Raw genomic sequence first — 21,691 nt, forward strand, 5'->3', positions numbered from 1 at the left:
CAGATTGCCATAGAAAATGCCCAACAATGTTCTGAAGGCAGAAATAATTGTCAAACTTTACTGATTAGATTAGGAAAAAAAAAAAAAATCAAAGCAACCAGAGGCTAGTGTGAATTACACAGAGCATTAGGTCATGGTCAGAGCATTTTCCTCTTTCAATAAGAATTTGTCTTATGATTGATAGCATCTCAAATTTGATGAAATATAGAACCGTGTTTCTTCAAAAACTTTGATTTTGCTTTGTTTTGTTTTTTTGATTTTCGGAGACAGGGTTTCTCTGTGTGACAGTCCTGGCTGTCCTGGAACTCGCTTTGTGGACCAGGCTGACCTCGGACTCACTGAGATCCACCTGCTTCTGCCTCCCGAGTGCTGGGATTAAAGGCGTGTGCCACTACTGCCTGGCTCAAAACTTAACTATTTTTTAGCATCTGTTGTCTCAGATGTTTGTTTAAAGAAGGAACGAATGGAGAATGAATGTCTTAGTTTCCAGTCCCATGCAGCTCCCGTCTCATCATTCCTTACTGTGTAATTCTTTTACATTGGTTAAGAAATCAATAGTGACTACAGGAAATATTGCTACCTTTGAAATGGTGGTATTTTAAAATGACCTTCGTTCTTTTATGTGAGTAGGTGTTTTGCCTGCATGTGTATCTGTGTACTGTGTATATATCCAGAGTCTGTAGAGGCCAGAAGAGTGTAGCAGATCTCCTGGAAGTGGAGTTAGAGACAGTCCTAAGCCACCATGTGCATGCTGGGAGTCAAACCCCCGTTTTCTGGAGGAGCAGCCAGCACTCTGTACCGCCATGCTGTCTCTCCAGATGATGAAGTAGTGGTTCTTTAGACAGAAAATGTTGGAGTTTTTTAGAACATTAAGCAAGTGTGCAAATCACAAATATTCAAAGCAAGCTTAAAATATTAATTTAGTTATTTTCAGAAAGTATGGGAAGCTGAGATTCTCTAATTGAAGAAAAGCGTATAATGCATCATGCCCATCAGGGAAGGGGATTGATGCTTTCCCTAATAACTGTGATGTTATTGTTTTCCAAAATTTGAACATGATCTTGTAGGAATTAGAGTACTGATAAATGCCTCTATTTCTAAATATTCTTGGAAATGTATATATTTTAATCTTTAGAAATGTAGTTATTTATTTTGTTGTATATTTTTGTGACTTACTGCTTACAAATGCCATCTTGATTTTTTTAAATTCTTTTTTGGATTTATTTTTTACTTTATGTGTAAGAATGTTTTGTTTGCATGTATGTGTGTACAGCACATGTGTGCCAGGTGCTTGCAGAGGTCAGAAGAGGATTATATCCCCTGGATCTAGAATTATGGATGACTGTGGAGTTACAGATTGTGGTGAGCCTCTTTGTAGGTGTTGGGCACCAAACCCATGTCCTCTGCAAGAGCAGCAGGCGCCCTTGACTGCTGAGCCCTCTCTTCAGCTGTCCCTTCCCCGCTTTTCCACGTTATATTTTCAGATAAAAAGTACTGCTTCAAGTTGGGAGCAAGTGCTTTTTTTCTGAACAGTTAAGCTTCTAGAACTTGGCCATGTGCCGGAAGTTTTCACTGCATTTTGATTTCGCTAGATGTTTGACACTTTAATTCTTGTATTTTCTGCTTAATGGGATAATTTATTTTTTAAGAGGCTAATTTAGAGAAATGCCCGAGTCTAACGGTTGTTGTGATGATCATGTTTACTCCTTGTCCTTGTAGGCACTTTGCCTTTCTAATTTAGAATACTGCTCGCAGACATTCTTGCTGTTTAATGGCCATTGGCAAAGCATCTAAGATTAATTTTGGTTGACCCTGGCATCAGAGCTGGTTCTCATCTGTTAGCATTAATTTTTCAGTTATTTGGCTCACTTGTCAGAGTTTCCTTCAGTGGATGGCAAAAATCTCATTTTGCTGAGCAAACCCAGCTTGGTCTCTAAATAAGCAACAAAGACTGAGCTGGCATCAGCTGGAGGTGAGGCTAGAAGGTGAGGAGAGTGTGGAGAGAAATAAGGATTGGGTCTCATTTCCTTATAGGAAACCAGGTTTGCCTGAGATCACATAGCCATAGCATTTTCAAATTACTGCAAGCGTGGATTCTTACCATTTTAAGATCCAAGTAATGTGTTACTTTGAAAACAGCTGAGTGTTTTTAGTAGTCAGTTTAGTTTTTTGGGGGCGTGGGTGGTTTCCAAGGTTAGAGTTCCTTTATGTGCTTTGTGAGAGTCCTTCTAAGTTCTTCGCCAGAGCGGGCTTCCTAGCGCAGTGTCTGACCATGGCAGTCTCGCCCGCCAGCGACTTTGTCTCCGGGATGGAGTGAATGGTTGCTGGTGTGTCATGGTCTGGCTGTTGCACGTGGCCTCATCCCTCCTAGTCTCTTGTCCATGTTACTCCCCTGGTTCCAGGCAGACGAAGCTCCTGTAGTTACCTGGCTTGGTGGCATGGTCTTAGTTCATGCTCTTGTGTCTGGAACTCTTGTCCTCTGTAGCTGCCTCTTGCTTGTTCTTTGGGTCTCCTTTGGTGTCTACAGAGCGTCTGCCCTCCGCTTCCTCTCCAGATCTGCATTGCTCTCCTGTCAACTCCTCAGCTCCCAGGACTACTCTCCTATCCCATTTGCAGCCTCATTTCCTCTGTGCTATTCACTCTATGTCATTTAGAGCTGTGTCCCCAGCCACCCTAGGCCCTACATCACAAATAGTTGAGAATGTACTAGGAGGCAGATACCCAGTGGAACCCTCCTTATGGATGACTGACCATATGGCAGAACATCCTGTTTCGTTCTCAGTAGAGAGAGACCCGCCCCCCCCCACTTTTATTTTAACTTTAGAAATAGAAACTGGAATTCCGATTTTCACAGTGATGATCAGGACACCCTAGTCTGTTGGTAGATGTTGTAGTTCCCAAGTGCTTCTCGTGGATTATTCTTTACCTGCTTGGTTTGTGGTCATTGCATGCTACTTGTAAGAAACTACAAGGAATCAGTTTTGTCATTTTGTCATACTGGGTAGGTAGCATTGCTGAATGGCAGATTTTGTCTTCAGAGAGCCATTTCCGGTAAAGCCTGTTCTTTCCCCATACCTGCCGGCCTGAGTGGTTACTGTTACTCCCTTAAAAATTGGAGATTCAATTTTTAAAGGCAAAGTAATTGAAAATGCTCCATAGCTGGGTAACGCAAATAGGAGGTGACCAGCTAATCGGATAACTAGGCCTGTTTTAAATTACTCTGTTTTATCTTGGACTTGAAGTGTTTGTGTTGGCAAGTACTCTTCTGAAAAAACCAAGCCAGAGCCTGGTGTTGTCACACACATAAACGTAAGAAGCAATTAGTGAGGCGCGGGCCAGGAGTGCGTGGCTGGGAGAAGCACCACACAGGTCGTGAAGCTGGGAGGGTCCAGCCGGGAGTGGGGCCTTTGCACTCTTCACTCTTGGTCCTTGCTCATGGAACGTGTCTTGGTACCAGCAGGAAGCTGTCTGAGAGCTAACTCTGACACAGTGGATCAGCCACGTTTGTCCTCTGCTTCAGGGGAGAAGACTGGAGTTAGGGGAAACCCGTTGTGTGGGTCCCTGCACGTTTGCACTGTTACACCTCGACACGTGCATGATTCTTTTGAACTCAAGCCTGTTGCCAAAGGCCACCTCTTTTTCTCTGATTTTTTCATTGTTAAAAAATTATGTTCATATATGTGTGTGTGCTGTGTTCACATGGATGTGCATGGAGGCGAGAAGAGGGTATCAGATCCCCGGAGTTCCAGGCAGTTGTGAGCCTCGTGATAGGGGTCCTAGGAACCATTCTCCAGTCCTCTGCAGGAGCAAGCCCTCTTCGCTGAGCCACCTCTCCCGCTCCCTCGTAGCGGCATCTTCAATTCTTGACCTGTCTCTTCTCCACCCTCTTCGGGTTGGTTGTTAGGCCTAGGTCTGTCATTTGCATAGTCCTCAGGGTGTTCTTACAGTCAGAGCCATTCGGAGTCTACACTTGTCTCCTCGTCAGATTTGCTGGGAGGACTTCCCATAGTTGTCTGGCAGCTGCCTTTCCTTGTATGCTGACCAGATGCAAGGCCAGACGAGGGTTTAACTCCTCCCATTAATCCACAATAATCAACCTATAGCTCACAGCCAAGAAGAACAGTTGGTTCGAGAATTACTTCTGACTGAAGTTCAGAGAGAAAAACCTGGAGTGTTTCATGTCTTTTTTCATTAGAGATTGGACCTGACTTTTACCCATGTTGCTTATCCCAAACTCAAGGCCTGACAGAGTGCCGTCTAGGATGGAAGGAGTAGAGTAAGGTACCTCCCTCCAGCCTCCGATTTCCCATTTAACAACTTTGAGTAGCATACCGTTATAAATGTAAATGAACACGGAGAGCCCAGGTCACGTGCTTGTCCTCTCCAGGTCAGTCCCACCTGAACTACAGCGGCAGTGGTGGGATTGTTCCCCAAAGTACTAGGAGTTAATGGTCTGAATTTGAAGTTGCGGGTTGACCGGTGTGGATGAATGTAGGCCAGCAAGACATTTTGTCTGTTTTTTCAGTGTTTGAAAAAAAGAGAGAGAGAGAGAGAGAGAGAGAGAGAGAGTACAAATGTTCAGGTTTCATCTTTTAAAAACTCTCGATTTCTTGGCTTTTCTTAGAGACCCAAAAGATGAAAACAAAACAAACAAAAAACCAAAACAACCCCCCAAACCAAGAGCCAAAGCAAAACCCAACAACCAAAGGAAAACGGGGCCCAAACCCTATGTGGTGCACCAGCTGGTTAGTGAGGGCAGTGGGTCCCTCCCTTGGGAGGGTCACTCTACAGCCTCCCGTCACTCTCCAACACTGTCTCTGGGCAGGTCACAATGCCCCTTCGGCTAAGCAGGCAGTTTCCCATGTATTATTTTAACTGTAACTTCAGGTTCTGCTTAAGTCCTGGCTGTAAGTTTATGTTGAGATTCACTATTCTTACGTAATTTCATTAACAAAAGTAATTGTGCTGGGCAGCGGTGGCGCACGCCCTTCATTCCAGCACTTGGGAGGCAGAGGCAGGCAGATCTCTGTGAGTTCGAGGCCAGCCTGGTCTATAGAGCGAGATCCAGGACAGGCACCAAAACTACACAGAGAAACCCCGTCTCAAAACCAAAACAAAACAAAAAAAGAGAAAAGAAAAGAAATTGTGTGGGATTGTAAAAATCAAACAGATTAATAAGCATCCTTTGCACATGTGGGGATACAATTTTATCTTATTTAATAGATATTTAAGTGACAAGTTTTCCTGTATCGTTATAAAACTGTATCCGAGCTATGTGTCATCCCATGATTGAGGAGGCTGAGGCAGGAGCAGGCTAGCTGTGAGTTTGAGGGAAGCCTGGGCTCCAGAGTGAGACCCTGTGTCAGCTCCTTCATCCTGTCAACCACCCCCATTTGTGTTTTCCTAGAGGGAAGAGCAACTTGTAACTAGCTAGAAAGCCGCACTCTGGAGACTCCTGGTCGATCACATTTTGATGCTGCAAAGTGATGTTGCAGGGGCTGTGTATGGTGCCCAATGGGCACTGCACGCATCTTTTTAGTTCTTCTTTAAAGTAATACGTTATGCAGATTTAGTGGATAAGTGGAGGAGGAAGGATAAACGGGACCTAGTCGAAGAGAATGCAGTGTGACTAGTGAGGGAAAGGGAATGTCTATTGCCTTTGAGCACTGCCCTGGGGAGAGAGAAGTCTGTTGGCAGGAGAAGGAGGTGTCAGAGCTCAAGGAGAAAGAATGAACTTCTAAGACAAAAATGCACAGCATTCATTGTGGGAAGAAGTCTGTCCAGACTAGGCAGGGTCACTGCTCTGGTGTCCTCCCTTCTCTAGGAAGCTGCTTCACTCTGACCCTTCACACCCATTTTCCAGATACGGAAACATCCCCAGTTGATGGAGTTTGGCAGTGACAAGTTACACGCCACCCACCACGTTCCAGCTTCTTAAAGAGTTATGGGGGTTGGGAGTGGGAGGCTGCAGTAAGAGCGTCCCTCAGTGTGTCCGTGTCCACCCTCAGTGTGTCCACTCTCAGTGTGTCCATCCTCCTGGCTCAGGCTTACTCTCCTTTGCAAAGGTTGGAAATGCTGAGTCTTGGACCCCAACAAATCTTCAAGTCTATAATGCAGTGAGTGTAGTCAGAAATGGAATATATTTTTGTAGAGTCATGGTTTTTGGTCAAATAGATACTGTTAGGGTATGATTGGATATTCTGAGCTTTGGATCTTATTTTAATGTGGGCTATCTGTAGAGTAGAGAATCTCTTACTAACTTTGGTATTTCTGTAAGGCTAATAACAGTATCTCCTCATTTATTTATCTTTTTAAACCTTTACCTTTTTTTTTTTGAGACAGGGTTTCTCTGTGTGGTTTTTAGAGCCTATCCTGGAACTCGCTCTGTAGACCAGGCTGGTCTCAAACTCAGAGATCCACCTGGCTCTGCCTCCCAAGTGCTGGCATTAAAGGCCACCACTGCCTGGCTTCTCTTTAAACCTTTTTTTTTTCTTTTTTCTTTTTTTTTTTTTTGAGAGAGAGAGAGAGAGCGAGAGCGAGCGCACAAGTGCACAGGTGTGGGTCTGTGTGTGGAAGCCTGTGTCTCTCTGAGTTTCTTTCCACATTGTTTTCTGAGGCAGGGTTTGTTCAACTAGGAGCCCATGGATCCGGACTGCTTAGTTACAGTACCTCTTGCTCCAGGGATCCTGGCTCCACCTCTGAGTGCTGGGATTACAGTGGCTTGTCCTTTACTTGGTTCTGGGGATCCGAACTCTGGGCAACACGCTTGTATGTCTAATGCTTTATCAGCTTGAACCACTTACCCAGCCCTTCATTTCTAATTTCAGTGATTTGCGTTTTCAAAACTGTCCTTTTGTTTGGTGTTTTTCTGTCTTCTGCCTGATTCTTTGTTATTTCCTTCTGTCTACATGCTTTGGGATTAGCTTGTTCTTTTTTTTTGGATACTTATGGTAGAAGATGAAGTTATTGATTGATGTTGATTGATGTTTTTTCTTTTTTCAGCATAGGCATCTAGAGCCATAAATTTTCCTCTGCGCATTCTTTCGCCATGCCTGTAAGTTCTGGAATGTCTGTTTTGCTTCATTTCAAGGTGCTTTTAGTTTTGCTGTGATTTCCTTTTGCTGTGATTTCCTGCTCAGGAGTGTGTTTAACTTCCACATGTTTGTGATTCCCTTAGTCCATTCACTGCATGACTGCAGGCCTTGGAGATTTGCTAGGCTTGTGTCGTGAGCCACCGTTTAGTACAGCCTGGAGAATGGATGTGCACTCTGAGAAGGGTGCATATTCTGCTCCTTGGCCGGGGTATTCTTTAGGTATATTTCAGTCAGTCAGTTTATAGCATTACTCACGTCTTCCGTGTCTGTCCGCTGTGTAGTGTTCTGTCCATTATTGCAGGCTTGGCTTGAGGTCTCCGTGCATCATTGCTACGTTGCCCACTTCTCTTGCTAGTACTGTCGGTTTCTGCCTCGTGTAATTTGGAAATGTGTTGTGGGCACACACATTTATAACTGTTACGACTTCTTGATGGAATGAACAGTCTATCACAAAAGTGATTTTTTTTCCCCAATTAACATTTTTTTCTGGAGGTCTATTTTGTCTGATTAGCATAGCTACCCTAGCTGTCTCGGTTACTAATCATTCCCTCTAGATCCTTTTACTTTCAACCTATTAGTGTTCTCAGATCTAAAGTGTGTCTCCTGTAGATGGCATCTTAGCTGGATAATTTTTATTCTTTTTGTTAGTTTCCGCCCTTGGTTGGAGAATTTAGTTCCCTTATACTTAATCACTGATAATATAGGTTTATGTCAATCATTTTTACGTCACATCTTTTCTTCAATTTTATTGTCACTCTGTTATTCACCACCTCATGCAGCTGTGAAATTTATCAGTTATCTCAAATTGTTTTCGAGAGTTTTTCCTGAACAAGCTGGGAGTTGGATGAGATGCAAGTGGGCTCTCCAGCCTTCATCAGTGAGGCAGATTTTGAGAACAAAGCTTTAAGGAAGCTCTAAACCCAGTGGGCTCCCTGTTGTGGCTGCCAGATCAGTTCTGACAGGGGCTGCAGCCTGTTGGTTTTCAAGGATGCTACAGAGTTGGAGGAGAGGGGATAGGCATGGCCAGGTTACAGTGCCACGAAGCCGGCTGTTATCATCAAGATCTAGCCATTTCTTTGTGTGAGTGGAGTGCGTGTGCTTTGTATTGTTGCCTGTGTGCACTCGGTGGCTCTGGAGCGCTAGAATAGCTGGTTCTCTCTCTGGTTGCTTTATGGTGGATTTTCAGATGTTCTTGCCACTTTTCTTCTTCTTCTTCTTCTTCTTCTTCTTCTTCTTCTTCTTCTTCTTCTTCTTCTTCTTCTCCTCCTCCTCCTCCTCCTCCTCCTCCTCCTCCTCCTCCTCCTCCTTCATCTTTTTTTTCCTTTGCTGTTGTCAATCCCTGGAGTAGTATTAAGCCTGGAGAGAGATTAAGTTTTACTTCTGTCTCACAAGGTTAATATCTATCTGTGTCCCAGAATTATGATAGGGATGGAGGTAATGCATTTACCCACTGATGAACTGACTGAAAATAACCTATGCGTCACCATTTAATGGGAGGATACAAAGTGACGCTGATGTAAAAAGTGAAAATGTCAGCAAGGTTGGACCCCCAGGCTTGCTTTATTTATGGAAGTAGTAGATGCTTTAAATCCTTTTGGGAATAAGGGGTTTCCTGGAGTGAGGACTTGTTTAAATACAGAAGTTCTAGGAAGATTAAGTTGTGAGGAGAGAGTCAGAGGATTGGGAACGGGTCTTTCAGCGTGGGTGTGAAGCAGTGACACCAGGAGTTAAGTCGGACATTGAAGGGGAGTCAGAGAAACCAGCTACTCCTCCTCTGAAATGAGACCATGAAGGGGAGCTTGAACAGAGGTCTGGAAATCTCTGGGAACTGTGTAGCTGGCAGCCCTGTGAGCTCAATGGGAGAGTCCCACAGAGGGCCTGGAGTTGCTTTGATCAGCAGGGCACACAGCTGCAAAGATCAGCCACACACACACACAAGGCAAGGGCCAGCTGGCTCTCCATGTTGCCCGGGGGGTTGTTTGGCACTGTATTTGCCCATGACCATGTTGGCATTCAAAGGCTGTTCCCCAGGAGCCAGTTCTAACATGGAAACGGAAGCAAAGGGGATTTTAGGGAACCCCACTGCTAAGTTAACACGTTGACAGGACATCAATGCCCACGTAAGGGTTTAGCCTTTTGACTTGGGAGTTTGGTTATCTGGAAGACAGCAAACTACTAGCAGATGCTTTGTAGATGATCTCACACAGTTAAAGGAGAGTTCTGACAAAGGGAAACTTCCAACCATTTATTTCTTTATCAGAGTTTAGAGCATATAAGAATAAGCATTTATTTCACAAGTCTTGTATCTTAATGACTTGGTGTTGTGACCACAGAACCCAACAGAAGCAACCTGAGGGAGGAAAAATGAACTTGCATTTTATTTCAGAGGGATTCTGACCACCATGGTGGTGGAGGCATAACAGAGCTTGGGGCAGTGTGGGGTGTGGCTTGGTGCAGTGGGGGTGTGTGGCAGAGGCATAGTGGAGCTTGGGACAGTGTGGGGTGTGGCTTGGTGAAGTGTGGGGGTGTGGCAGAGGCATAGTGGAGCTTGGGGTAGTGTGGGGGTGTGGCAGAGGCATAGTGGAGCTTGGGGCAGTGTGGTAGAGGCAGAAGTGCTTCACCAGGAAGCAGAATGATGCCCAGATCAGGCTGGGTATCCCTGATAGGTTTTTTTTTTTTTGTATCCCAGGAGTAGGTATTTCCACCGATGCAGTAAGCCAAATCGAGTCACACTAAAGAGTAAAGGACTAGGTTTAATGTGAGCAGAGCATTCCCGGTGACTCTCTGGAAAGGGAGCAGGAGAGAAATCACATGCCCATTCTAAAGGGAGTGCTTTAAATACCCGGTCGGGGAACGGGATGATGACGTGCCCGAAGGTGGGTTCTTGCTATGATAAGCTTTTGGGCGGAGTCTTGGGCCACCACCTCGGAACTGGGCTTTTGCTGGTTTCTCTGAGAGGGCGAGGTTTGGGGGAGGCAGGAATGGGGCTTTCTCAGCTGGGGCGAGCTGTTCCAGGTGAACAAGCCCCTTCAAAGGCCCTGTTTGCTAAAGGTTCCAAGATAGTGCTTATAGCTGGGACAAGTGTTAAAAACAAGAGCTCATATGCAACATTTAAGATTAAAACCATAACTACTTGTTTTAGTTAATAGGTAAATTCCTTGCTAAACAAAAATAGGTAAATTATGAAGAAAATTTTTATAAGTTGAGCATTTTCTCATAGTAAGCTATGGTGTAAAGCAGTTGATTTTTCAGTTGGTTTTTAGTTGACATTAACACAATTTCTCATAATAAGCTATGGCATACAGCAGTTGATTTTCAGTTGGTTTTTGGTTGACATTGACACAATTTTTTTATCTTGGTTTCATAAATTCTATCAGTATATTATCATCAAGGCTATTGACTGATGAGGTCTGATGGGCTGGTGAGATAATCAAAGCCTGAAGTTCATGTCATTCTCAGGCAGGCTAGGACAAGTGTACTTTCACTGTGCTCTGATCTGACAGTATGTAGCCATCAGATAGATAGAGAGAAGGGCCAGGGCTTCAGAAAAGAGATCGTGTTTTGGACAGTAGCTATATTCAGTACCACCCTATATTGTTTATAGTAATCCATGGTGCTTTCCAGCAACTATGCATGTTCTTAGTTTAAATGGATGGGTTAACTGTACCCTACACACTTTTAGCTTCTCTGAAGTTTAGACAGAATGCTCTGTGGCCTTTGTAGACATGCAGTGCTGCCGGGTTTATTCCTTTAAATGGAAAGGTGAAGCCACAGGGACCATTGCTTTGCTCTCTTTGCTGGAGTCACACCCCTGAGGGGTTCTGCTGGCTACTCATTATATCTAGCTTGCTGTGTGTTCAGGAACTAGGGTAGTAATCATTGGTGGCTTTGGATACTTACTAGGCTTACTCTGAAATGGACTGACTCCTACAAGTTCTTTAAGTTCCAAAGGATTAGCATTAACCAAAAACTAAATCTGAAAGAGGAGATATTGCCATTTTCCCAGGATACAAATACCTAGTAATGGTTACTGAACAGAAGAAAAGAATTTTGCCGGAAGGTGGTGGTCTCGCATTTAATCCCAGCACTCAGGAGGCTGAGGCAGGCAGATCTCTGTGAGTTCGAGGCCAGCCTGGTCTACAGAGTGAATTCCAGGACAGGCTCCAAAGCTACACAGAGAAACCCTGTCTCGAAAAACCAAAGGGGGAAAAAAAAGAAGAAAAGAATTTTGTTATGCACTTGGTACATTATCACATGGTCCTTTCTAAGTGGGAATTGTCCTCCTTTATGGTGTTTAAGAGACTGTGTCTTTGAAGATAATTCAGGGATAGGAACTGGGTGAGAGGTGGCATCTTGAGTAGAAACTCAGCTACTTTTTAAAGTGTTACATAGAGCAGGATTGACCGTTGGTGGCTGCCTGTCTGCTTTGGTTGTGATCAGTCAGCCAACACTGAGAGTCCGTGCTGGTCCAGCTGCTCTAGCATGACTTTGGCTGCCTGTGTCTGCTGTCATCACCATGCCCATTCTGCTTCCCGTGCCATTGGCAGGTCTCTGTGGCCTTGGGTCTCATCATCTCCATTGTAATCCAAAAGCTCCAAAGCTACAGCGAAGTCCTCCCTCCCAAGCTTTCCCTATTACACGGCACATTTATAACAGTCCTTTTCAAGGATGCTGCTTCTCCCATGTGCACTGTGCTTCTCAAAGCCAAGATGGAGGGAGCAACCCTTAGGGCCTCTGGATGACAAAGTTGGGGTGGGTGAGCAGGTTGCAAACAATAAATCAGCAAATCTCTCCATTCGGAATGTTGGATTCCTTCACATTACAGGAGGAATTTCTGGTATCTCAACTTTGCTTAGTTTTCGGCCACATTTGAGTCCAAGTTTAGTCATGTAGTTGAGCACATTATTTAGAACCATCCCCAGCTGTTTGAATTAGCATTGTGGATCAGACCTCTCCTAGGGGCTCAGCCTGATTTCAGTTATGATCCCATTTGTCTCTGGTTTAACACCTTTAACATCTTTTTGATCCCCAGGTTTCCTCTGTATAAATTAAAATGTTCAGTGCCTTCCAAGTGTGAATTTGTCTAGATGCTGTGACTGATAGAATGGGGGAGGTGCCAGTCGTAGTATCTTAAGGTGGAGGAGGATCAATCTCGAATAGAGAGGACTGTGGCTTCTGCTGGCAGAGGGCTCAAAGGAAGTTGGGGGATTTCTGTTCCTTGAAGAATCCAAAAGGTCTTGAGTCTGGTCTTTCGTGATCATTGGCCTCTTCTGCTCCTGCCGGTGATGGAGTAACTGGCTTTGGGATTTCTCAGCAGTTACAGTCAGGTGGTGTTGAAGTGGGTGCTTTGTGGGCTTGGGACGGTCATGCCAGCAGGAGTACTGCACACTAGGAGAGCTGGAGAGCAGCTGGAGTGTTTCCCTCAGCTCATGCATTAGCTGAGGGGCAGTGGGACTGCTTACATAGCAGCCCAGGCCTCCAGCCCAGCACCCAGGAGAAGCTCCCAGCTTTGAAAGGCACTCAGTGTTATTTTTGCCCACCCAGAGCACTTGCTAAAGGATAAAAAAAATGATGTGTAATTAAAAGTCCATTGAGAAAATAAAAATCATAGAGTAAACCATATTTGATTAGCTCCGACTTTTACACAGAACTAATGAGCCTCAGTCTGCTCTACCTGTGCGTCAGCAGTCCTGCAGGAGGTACCAGCCGGACAGCGACAAGGACGACAGGCCCTCCGAGGTCATCAGAAATGCCCTGGTTCTCCACCTCGAGGATGAGAACACCAGGGCTATTTTCTTTCCTTCCACTGTCTAGTGAATTTGGAAGCAGCTGACCTACCTCTCACTAGTGTTCCTTCATAGTGTCTGTGCTTGTAGGTGATTTAGTCTGAGGCTCCAAGGTGGCAATTCCAGAATTCTTTCTTCACCGGGCATCATGGACTGCCAGTGTTTGTACCCTTCACAATCATGGCATCTTCCAACTCAACAGATGAGATGTGGTCATAGATTTCCAGGGAGACAGTGCCTACAATCACATCTATACTGAGTGAATATGATGTTTATTGCAGACCACAGACTCCAATATAACAGGGTAGAACGGAAAGGAATTTTAAGTGAGTCAGCTTTGGAATTTCTGGAATGGTGTGGCACAAAGTTTAAATGCCGTCCTGTCAAGAGAAATGCTTTGAACTACACTATAAGCTTATTTCACCAAAGATGGAGCGGCCACTATCATACGAAATTTTGGTTAAATGTTTATCTTTATGGGTCACAGAATTTTGGTCAGATACATTATTAACTAATATATTATTTGTGAATAGAGGACTTATATTCTAAAACATTGAATTATAAAACTTCATGTTTGTTTTGGCTTTCAGGGACTTAGAATTATTTTCCCTTGGAAACTACTTAATAAATTTTGATTCCATGTCCAGAGTAGGCTTGACAGTCTATAAATTACCTGTACTATATCACAAATGCAAAAGTGCCAGCATCCTAAGACACTTTCAGAAGTGCATCCCTTGTGTAAAAGAGTTCACAAAATTAGACAGCTTAGTAATTACAGATACGTCTAACTTAAATTAAATCTAATATACAGACTTTGAGCTTGCCGATTTATCAGAAACAGGACGGCAGACATGGGTGAGGTAAGTTGAGGATGTATAGTAGTAATAAGCACAGAATTAGCTTACGTGATCAGGTAGCCTTGCATTATGGACGTCAACCTTTAAGTTCCGAAACCAGTGGGCTGACTGTCTGGAACCACATGTGCCTGCCTGGTGTTGGTGTTACCACTCAGGCTGGGTACCTTTTGCTCCACCTGGACAGAAGTCATGGGTAAACAAGGAGAACTTGGTTAAGTGATGGTCTTCAGCAACTGTTGTACTGTTGAGCATTTACCAGCAATGATCAGGTAGACAAGTGTGAGCAGCAGCAGGTTGTACCTTCTGGAGTTAATGGCTCCAGGTGAAGCCTTGAGGATCAGGCCCCCTGGCTCTGCAGCTCTTGTGTAGGAGTCAGGATTCCTTAGCCGTTGACAGTTCCAGCTCCAAGCCTCGGAGCTTACCATTAGGACTCCAAGACCTTTGGTTCTAAAGAACTGCCAGCTTTTTGGAGCCCATCCAGTAACTAATGCCTGCTCTCTCTGCCTCCTTATAACCGGGCTTCTACCTCAGTTCTCTGTCCTTTCTACTTCGTGTATTGTCTCCTTTGGGACTGCCTGTGCCCCCTCTTTGACAACTTAAATACAGAACACTTATAAACCAATAATGCTGTGGTCCAGGGGAGGTAAGGACACTTTTCCAACAGCAGCAGTGGGGCCGAGCAAACCAGGGAAGTCATAGAGTGGTAGAATGAACCTCCCAACAGGCAGGCGGCTTCCCAGTGCCTGGGGATCCCAGGACCTTAGAGCAGGCCCTGCTCTCCTGGTTCCTTTTCACTGGGGCCGTATTTGTTTTCCCTTTCTCAGGCAGCCTGTGCTCTCGAGCCATGAAATGAGCAAATAATTGAAAATACAGAGACTATGAGATAAAAGTTGTGCATGTGCTAAAAGTAGCAGTTAGTCGCAATCAAGTGATTTTGCTATTTTTGTTGTTGTTCCCAGGCAGAAGAGATCCTTCGGCGAGAACTGGAGAAAAAGGAAACGCCAAGCTTGTATTGTTTGCTTGGAGATGTCCTGCAAGACCACTCCTGCTATGACAAGGCCTGGGAGCTGTCGCAACACCGAAGTGCGCGTGCCCAGCGCTCCAAAGCCCTCCTCCATCTTCGGAACAAGGAGTTTCGGGAATGTGTGGAGTGCTTTGAACGCTCAGTGAAGATTAATCCCATGCAGGTCAGACCTCAGAAAACCTTCGCTTCTTGGCTTGGGGTTTTCTTCCAATAAATACAGTGGATTATTGATCATTTAAGGAGAAAATGTCTAGATTTATATACACACATTTATATACAGAAATCTATTTTCTGTATGTGTGTATGCAGGTGCACGTGTCTGTGGGCACATGTGGAGGGCAGAGGCCAACTTCAGGTGTCGGGAGCTGTCGATCTTTGTTTTGAGATGGGTCTCTCATTGATCCTGAGCTCACTAAATAGGCTGTGCTAACTGCCGCTGAGCCCGGGGGTCCTGCTGTCTGTCTTCCCAGTATTGGGATTAGGAAGGTGTGCTGCCACTTGGGTTTTCTTACAGGGGTTCTGGGAGTCAGACTCAGACCCTCGCGCCTGGACACTTTACTGATGAAGTCATCTCTCCTGCCCACATGAACAACTTTGTCACTTTATAAATGTGCAGGAGAGGTCCTGTGTCTAAGGGGAGGTTCCTTCATTACACGTAATGATACTCAGTTGGTGGAGTGGTTTTCTGAGAGACGGCCTCTTCTCTCTCTGTCACACTTTACATTTGCTCTCATGTCTCCGGTCATGGCACCAGTACGTGCGCACCGACTTGAATAATTCATCTGCTGAAAACCTGGGTTGCGTCCATCCCTTGCCTGTTCAAAAGGAAGCTGCACTGAAAAGAACGTGCCTAACCAACAGACTCAGGAAGGTCTTTACACTTAGACTAGGGGAAGCCGCCGACCTTCCTCAGTCACACGAGATGGGGAAGAACTGTGCCATACATTAAATGTGCCACAAGCAATAATGAAAGCTCATGAGAACAAGTTTGCACAGTTTGTGTGACATTTGCTACTACAGAGAAGCAAAGCAAAAAGGCCCGCACATAGTGATCCTGACCATGCAATGCCTCCAGAGGGTCTTTTAAGGTCATTGAACAGGCCCCGTTTGTGACCACTAGTAAAGAAAATGAACATATCTAAGTAACAAACTGTTGATTTAAAAAAAAAAATCATAAATGTAATATAGAGTTATAAAAGTAACAGACCTTTTGACATTGGGTCATTTGACATTGCATTGAAACCCGAGTGAGCGCATCAGTATCTGGTTTGATGGAAACAGTTCTGGTTCTCAGGAGGCTCTCAAGGGCTTATCAGACAGTCTGGTTCCGATTTTACGCTCAGTGTGCTTTGTTGAAAATAGTGGCGCAACAGTTAGGAACACTTTGCCCTTGCCGAGGACTGGAGTTTGGTCCTAGCAACCATTGGGAACTCCAATTCCAGGGGAACCTCCCTCCTCTGACCTGCTCGGGCACCAGGCACACACATGGCACGCTTACATACAGGCAGGTCAAACATGCATACACATACAATAAATAAATCTAAAAAAATTGTAAAGTAGTTGCCCACAAATCTAGGTGCTGCCAAAAATGACATGAATAATTCATGTTGTTTATCTCTCTAAAGCTAGGACCTGAAAAAAGTCTGGGAAAGCACGTGATTACAGTTTTTTTTTTTTTTTTTTTTTGGTTTTTCGAGACAGGGTTTCTCTGTGTAGCTTTTGCGCCTTTCCAGGAACTCGCTCTGTAGCCCAGGCTGGCCTCGAACTCACAGAGATCCGCCTGGCTCTGCCTCCCGAGTGCTGGGATTAAAGGCGTGCGCCACCACCGCCTGGCTGCTACAGTTTTTTCTTTAAGTTGAATGTTAGACTGCAGCTTTATGCATTCCATTTGTAAATTGGCAGGTAACATAGGTTTGTGTCACCTGAAAATGGAGTCATGAATGTACCAAAATACTGTTTTCATGGAAATCCTGAAATCTGTTTTTAAATTCTGTGTCAAATTGAGAATCAAGACGGCATATTTTGTTCACAGGACAGTATTTAGCCAGTGTGTCAAGATGCGTGAAATTGTCTGCCTTAATCTGAGCTTGCCATATTTGCAGCTTGAAACATTGTTTTTTACCTCAAAGAAACATGTTTAGCTCATTTAAGTGAGTGGTTAAATCCACTAAAAATGCTAAGTTTATAAGTTGGATTTTGTTGTCAAGTTCTGGCATAACTTTTGTTTTGATAACTACAAGCAATGTGTTGAGAATAATGAAGTCTTTTTAATATTTGACCTTGACTTAGCCATCTTATTCCTGAAAAGTAGTGATGTTGCCTAGACTTTTGTTTTCTTTGTTTCTTTTGTTAAAAAGAACCTGGATGGACAGTTTTAAGGAATTCCTGTAATTGATGATGATTTAATCTCATGTCCCTTATTTCACAGTCTTGATAACAATTTGTATGATGTTACCCATTTTTTTTTTTGTTTTGTTTTGTTTTTAGATTTTTGAGACAGGGCTTCTCTGTGTAGCCCTGGTTATCCTGGAACTTGCTCTGTAGACCAGGCTGGCCTCGAACTCAGAGATGCACCTGCCTCTGCCTCCTGAGTGCTTGGATTAAAGGTATGCACCACCACAGCCTGGCAGATGTTGCCCATTTTTAATGCTTTTGGCCATACGTTTTTTTGATGTACTCTGCAGTGAAACTTCATTGAATGTAAGTTTGGGGCAATGATTGCATCATCTAATATTAATTTTATGAGACCTTGATTTTTGCCTACCATCTCCAGGGCTCCCCAAGTAATTAACCAGACATGCTGACAGTAGACAAAGAAAATCACTTTAACATAACTTTTTACTGCTTTGTGTACATTTATTTAACTGTGCCTCTTAATGGCACTAGGAAGCCATCTCCTCAGCGACATCATCATTGATCCAGTCAGCCATGTTTGTGGCTCGAGTGTTGTCATCCACCCAAAGAAGAAGAGCACATATACTTTGTGTGATGATGCAGTGCAACTTGGAGAGTTACAGAGTTCATACTCAAGTACTGTGTATTCAGGTTACAAAGACATCATCAAACACCTCGTGATGTAGTCGGGCGGTGGTGGCGCACCTTTAATCCCAGCACTTGGGAGGCAGAGGCAGGCAGATCTCTGTGAGTTCGAGGCCAGCCTGGTCTACAGAGTGAGTTCCAGGACGCGTGCCAGAGCTACACAGAGAAACCCTGTCTCGAAAAACAAAACAAAACAAAACAAAAAATCTCGTAAATGTTGTAAGTAAGTGCATGATATTTGTGCCAGGCTATATTTATAGCCATCCTGGAGTCCATACAGCTCATGGGCTGCTGGTTGGATAGCTCTGGTTTAAAACTGGCTGTTGATGCTTACAGTAGCACTACTCCAGCCAGGTGCCTCTCTGGGCAACCTGCTGGTGTTAAAATCCAGATGATCTGACTGTGGCGCCAACACGTTTTTTTTTCTCACTAGCTGAGGTTAAAAAGTACATATGTAACATGTAATTTGCCATCTCTATATATGCAGTTCATTAATATGGAGTAGGTTCGTACTATTGGGCAACCGGTCTCCACAACCTTTGATTTTGTGAGACTGGAACTCTTAAATCCATTGGCAAGGCCCCATTTTCCCTTCCCTTCAGGCTCTGGCGGCCACCATTTGCTCTCCGTCTTATGGATTCTGCTATTCTGCATACCGCACAAGAGCAGAGTCATACAGCATTTGGCTCTTTTTTCTCATGTGTGTGGGTGTTTGGCTTGCATGTATGTATGTAAGCACATCACATGTGTGTGGTGCCCTTGGAGGCCAGAAGGCAGTATTGAATCCCTCAGAACTGGGATTACAGACATTTGTGAGCCACCCTGTGAGTACTGGGAACCTAGTCCTGCTCGTTCCCAGGAGCAGCCAGTGCTCTTAACTTCTGAGCGTCTTTCCAGCCCTCAGTGTTGTCTCTGATGACGGGCTTATTTCACTTAGTATAGTGTGCTCAGCATTTATCCATGCTACAGTGAGATGAGAGCCTCTTCCTTTTGAGACTGAAGACATTCCACTGTGCCGCATTCTATTTGCCTGCTCATTGGCTGAAGACTCAGGCTGCTCCCACCTCTTGCCTGTTATGGATAGTGCTGAAATGATACAAATATGCGCATGCAAAAAAGGTAGACCTGATAGTCTTTTACACTGAAAACAAACAAAAAACGAAACCAGATAATGCTTTTTAAAAAATAGCTTTTGAAGAATTAGGTTTCATTATGGTATTTTTCAAACAAAATTTAAGGTGTGTGTATGTGTGTGTGCATGCATGTGTGTTGATAAGTTGAGCTAACCGCTTGCTTTCACTATTCTGAATACTGCATACAATTAGTATCCGCCAAGCTTTGTTGGTGGCATGTAGCATTCTGGAGAAGAGTAGGATGCATTCACATACCGTGAACCTACTGAAGTTAGTGGGGATTAGTTGGCAGCAAAAGTGCTTGATGTATAACTTTGGAGTTGGCTTTTGTTGGCAGTAGTACCAACTTAGTGATTCTAACTGCATGTGATTATGTAATTTCTGGAGATAATTTTGGTTTTCATAATGGGGAAGTGAGGGTATGTGCTGTTTGGCTTCTGAAAGGGAGAGATACCAGGGTTGCTGGGAAAAAATACTCATAGTGTATAGCATATCTATCTATGCTGATTTTTCTGGCCTGTCATGTCAGTAGCACTCTGGTTGAAAAGTTGTACTCTAATTTAAATCACTCTTTCAGAGGATGTAAAGTAAAACTTTAGTAATTTAAATTTTTTACTTTTCTAGAAAACTGCACTGAACCCTGCTGGGTGTAGTGGCCTCTGCCCAAAGTTTACCTAGCTGCAGACGCCATACAAGCCAGGAAAATGAATTCTGTATCTTAGCTTGCTGTAGCCTCAGTTACTGAGTGCCAGGTACCTCGGATCTATGAATTGAGCTCTCAGATGCCCAGTCTGTTGTCAACACGCCAGCACCATCATTGCTCTCCTGCCTCAATGGCTGTTACTTCTCAGTCCCCTTTGCGGGCTCCTAAGGCTAAGGCTTTAGTTCTTGTGTTTTGTTCTGCAGCCACTGCTGTGACTTCACATAGCCCCATAGCTTGGAATACCGTCTGCAGCTTTCAACTCCCCAAACTTCCCGTCCTTCCTGACTTCTCGGGACTCCAGACTCCTGCATCTATCTAGTTGCGTTCTCAGTCTCCACATTCATTACTTTAACTATTTCTAACTCCTGGGCTCTTCTCCTCCCTAGTCCCCGTGCCCCTCCCTCCACCGTCCCTGTTCTTGTTAATGTCAGCCCCACACAGCTCTGGTTGACTTGGGGGTGGTTGCAAGGGAAACCTGACAGGCTCGATGGCCCTGCAATTTAGAACTAATTACTAAAGCAAAGAAATGATAGCTGCTCAAGCAGACCCACAATGCAGACAGATAGCATGGGAGGCTACTTTGCAGCCTGCCATATGTCTTCAGTTCAGGCAGACTGAAAACAAATGCCACACGCCACACGCATTTGGTGCTCTGGTTGTGTAGAACTGCTACAAGCTGTAACTCAAACACCGCAGACTTGGTAACTTGTGACCCAAGGATGGATGTCCCTGAAGAAAGAGCTGTCATCACACCATGCTGTCTCCTTTAAGTGTCACAAGAAAGAGAAGCTAGAATTTAAAAAAAAAAAAAAAATGCTGCCACCATTTTCCGATCTGTCTAATATGAAATCTAGGTAAATGGAGAGAAGCATCTGCAGGGCATTGGTATAAAAATGGCACTGTTTGGCTTCATGTTAGGGATGGGCTGCAATGCTAAGGCACTGTTTATGGTGCATTTCTTGGAAAGCCAGAACACCCATGGTTAACATTGGTGCTTTTCAGACTCCTAGCTACCATCCACTCATACCTGCCTGTTTCTTTTCCCATGAGACTCGAGAAACTTGTCAGATTTAAGCCTGGACTTTGGGGACTTGAGGTACTAAAAGCTGAAGAAAGTAGGGGAAAAACCTAACCGAATCCAAGGCAGGGTTTGCTGGCATACAGACTGATTTAAAACTTGGGTTCTTGTGTCTGTTGTTTGCCATTCTTCCCATTTTCCTGATTTTATGCAAACAATAAAAATGAGTTGCTTAGATGTCAAACCAGTATGTGTCACATGGAAAAAGGAAAATGTTCCTTCCTGTCAAGTGTCCCAATCCAGCTCCACACATGTTTTTCCTTTTCTTTATTCTGTTCCTCTCTATTGAAAAGCTTTTCTCCTTAACTCTCTGCCTTAGTTAACTGATTTTTTTTGTAAGGTCATATGATGTTACTGGACTTGAGACTGAGATAATCAAGATACTGGAGAGAGAAGTAGTCACCTTGCTGGATGGGTGGGGGAAGCATAGTGCTGATGTGAGGTGGGAGGTAGCTGTTGAATGGATGATGGGAAATACAAGATAGTTTAGAGAGGAGCTGGCTTCTCAGGTGGGCAAAGAGCTTGAGGAAAAGCATGGATTCAAGAGTTCACGTGGCTGTCCCAGTATATGCTTGCTGTTTTGGTGGCTCTACCGGCGAGGGAGTATAATTCTTTAAGGATTACAATTGTTTTAATTCTTTAATTAAAATCTTGAAGAGTTTAATTGCATTTTGGGCTCAGAGAGCTAAGGGGAGTGAGGGGAGGGAAACAGACCAGCTCACTACTGCCTGTAACTCCAGCTCCAGCAGATCAGTGCTCTCTTCTGGCCTCCAGCAGCACCTGCACTCACGTGCACACACCTATACTCAGACACACATACACAGAACCAAAAACATACAAATAATTCTTTTAAAAAAAGGCTATATCCAAATGCAACTTACAGCTGTGAGGGTTTGTAGTCAAGTTTTCTCCAGTCCTGCCCTGCCCTGTGGTCCTGCAGCCGCTTATAAAATAATCACTCAGAGGCTTAATATTAT

General features: G+C 44.2%; 1 protein-coding gene across 14 annotated transcripts in view; it reads left to right on the forward strand.

Moving 5' to 3' along the window:
• Ttc27 (tetratricopeptide repeat domain 27) overlaps nucleotides 1-21,691 on the forward strand; it is a 220,406-nt gene that overhangs the window by 149,920 nt on the left and 48,795 nt on the right. For all 14 annotated transcript variants that reach the window (XM_052746271.1, XM_052746272.1, XM_052746275.1 and 11 more), the window contains one exon: nucleotides 14,697-14,924. In XM_052746271.1, coding sequence (XP_052602231.1) covers nucleotides 14,697-14,924 — 228 coding nt within the window. The remainder of the gene's footprint in view (nucleotides 1-14,696; nucleotides 14,925-21,691) is intronic.

This window comes from Peromyscus californicus, unplaced genomic scaffold, assembly GCF_007827085.1.
Source record: "Peromyscus californicus insignis strain IS unplaced genomic scaffold, ASM782708v3 Scaffold_1__1_contigs__length_55948999, whole genome shotgun sequence".
NCBI lineage: Eukaryota > Metazoa > Chordata > Mammalia > Rodentia > Cricetidae > Peromyscus > Peromyscus californicus.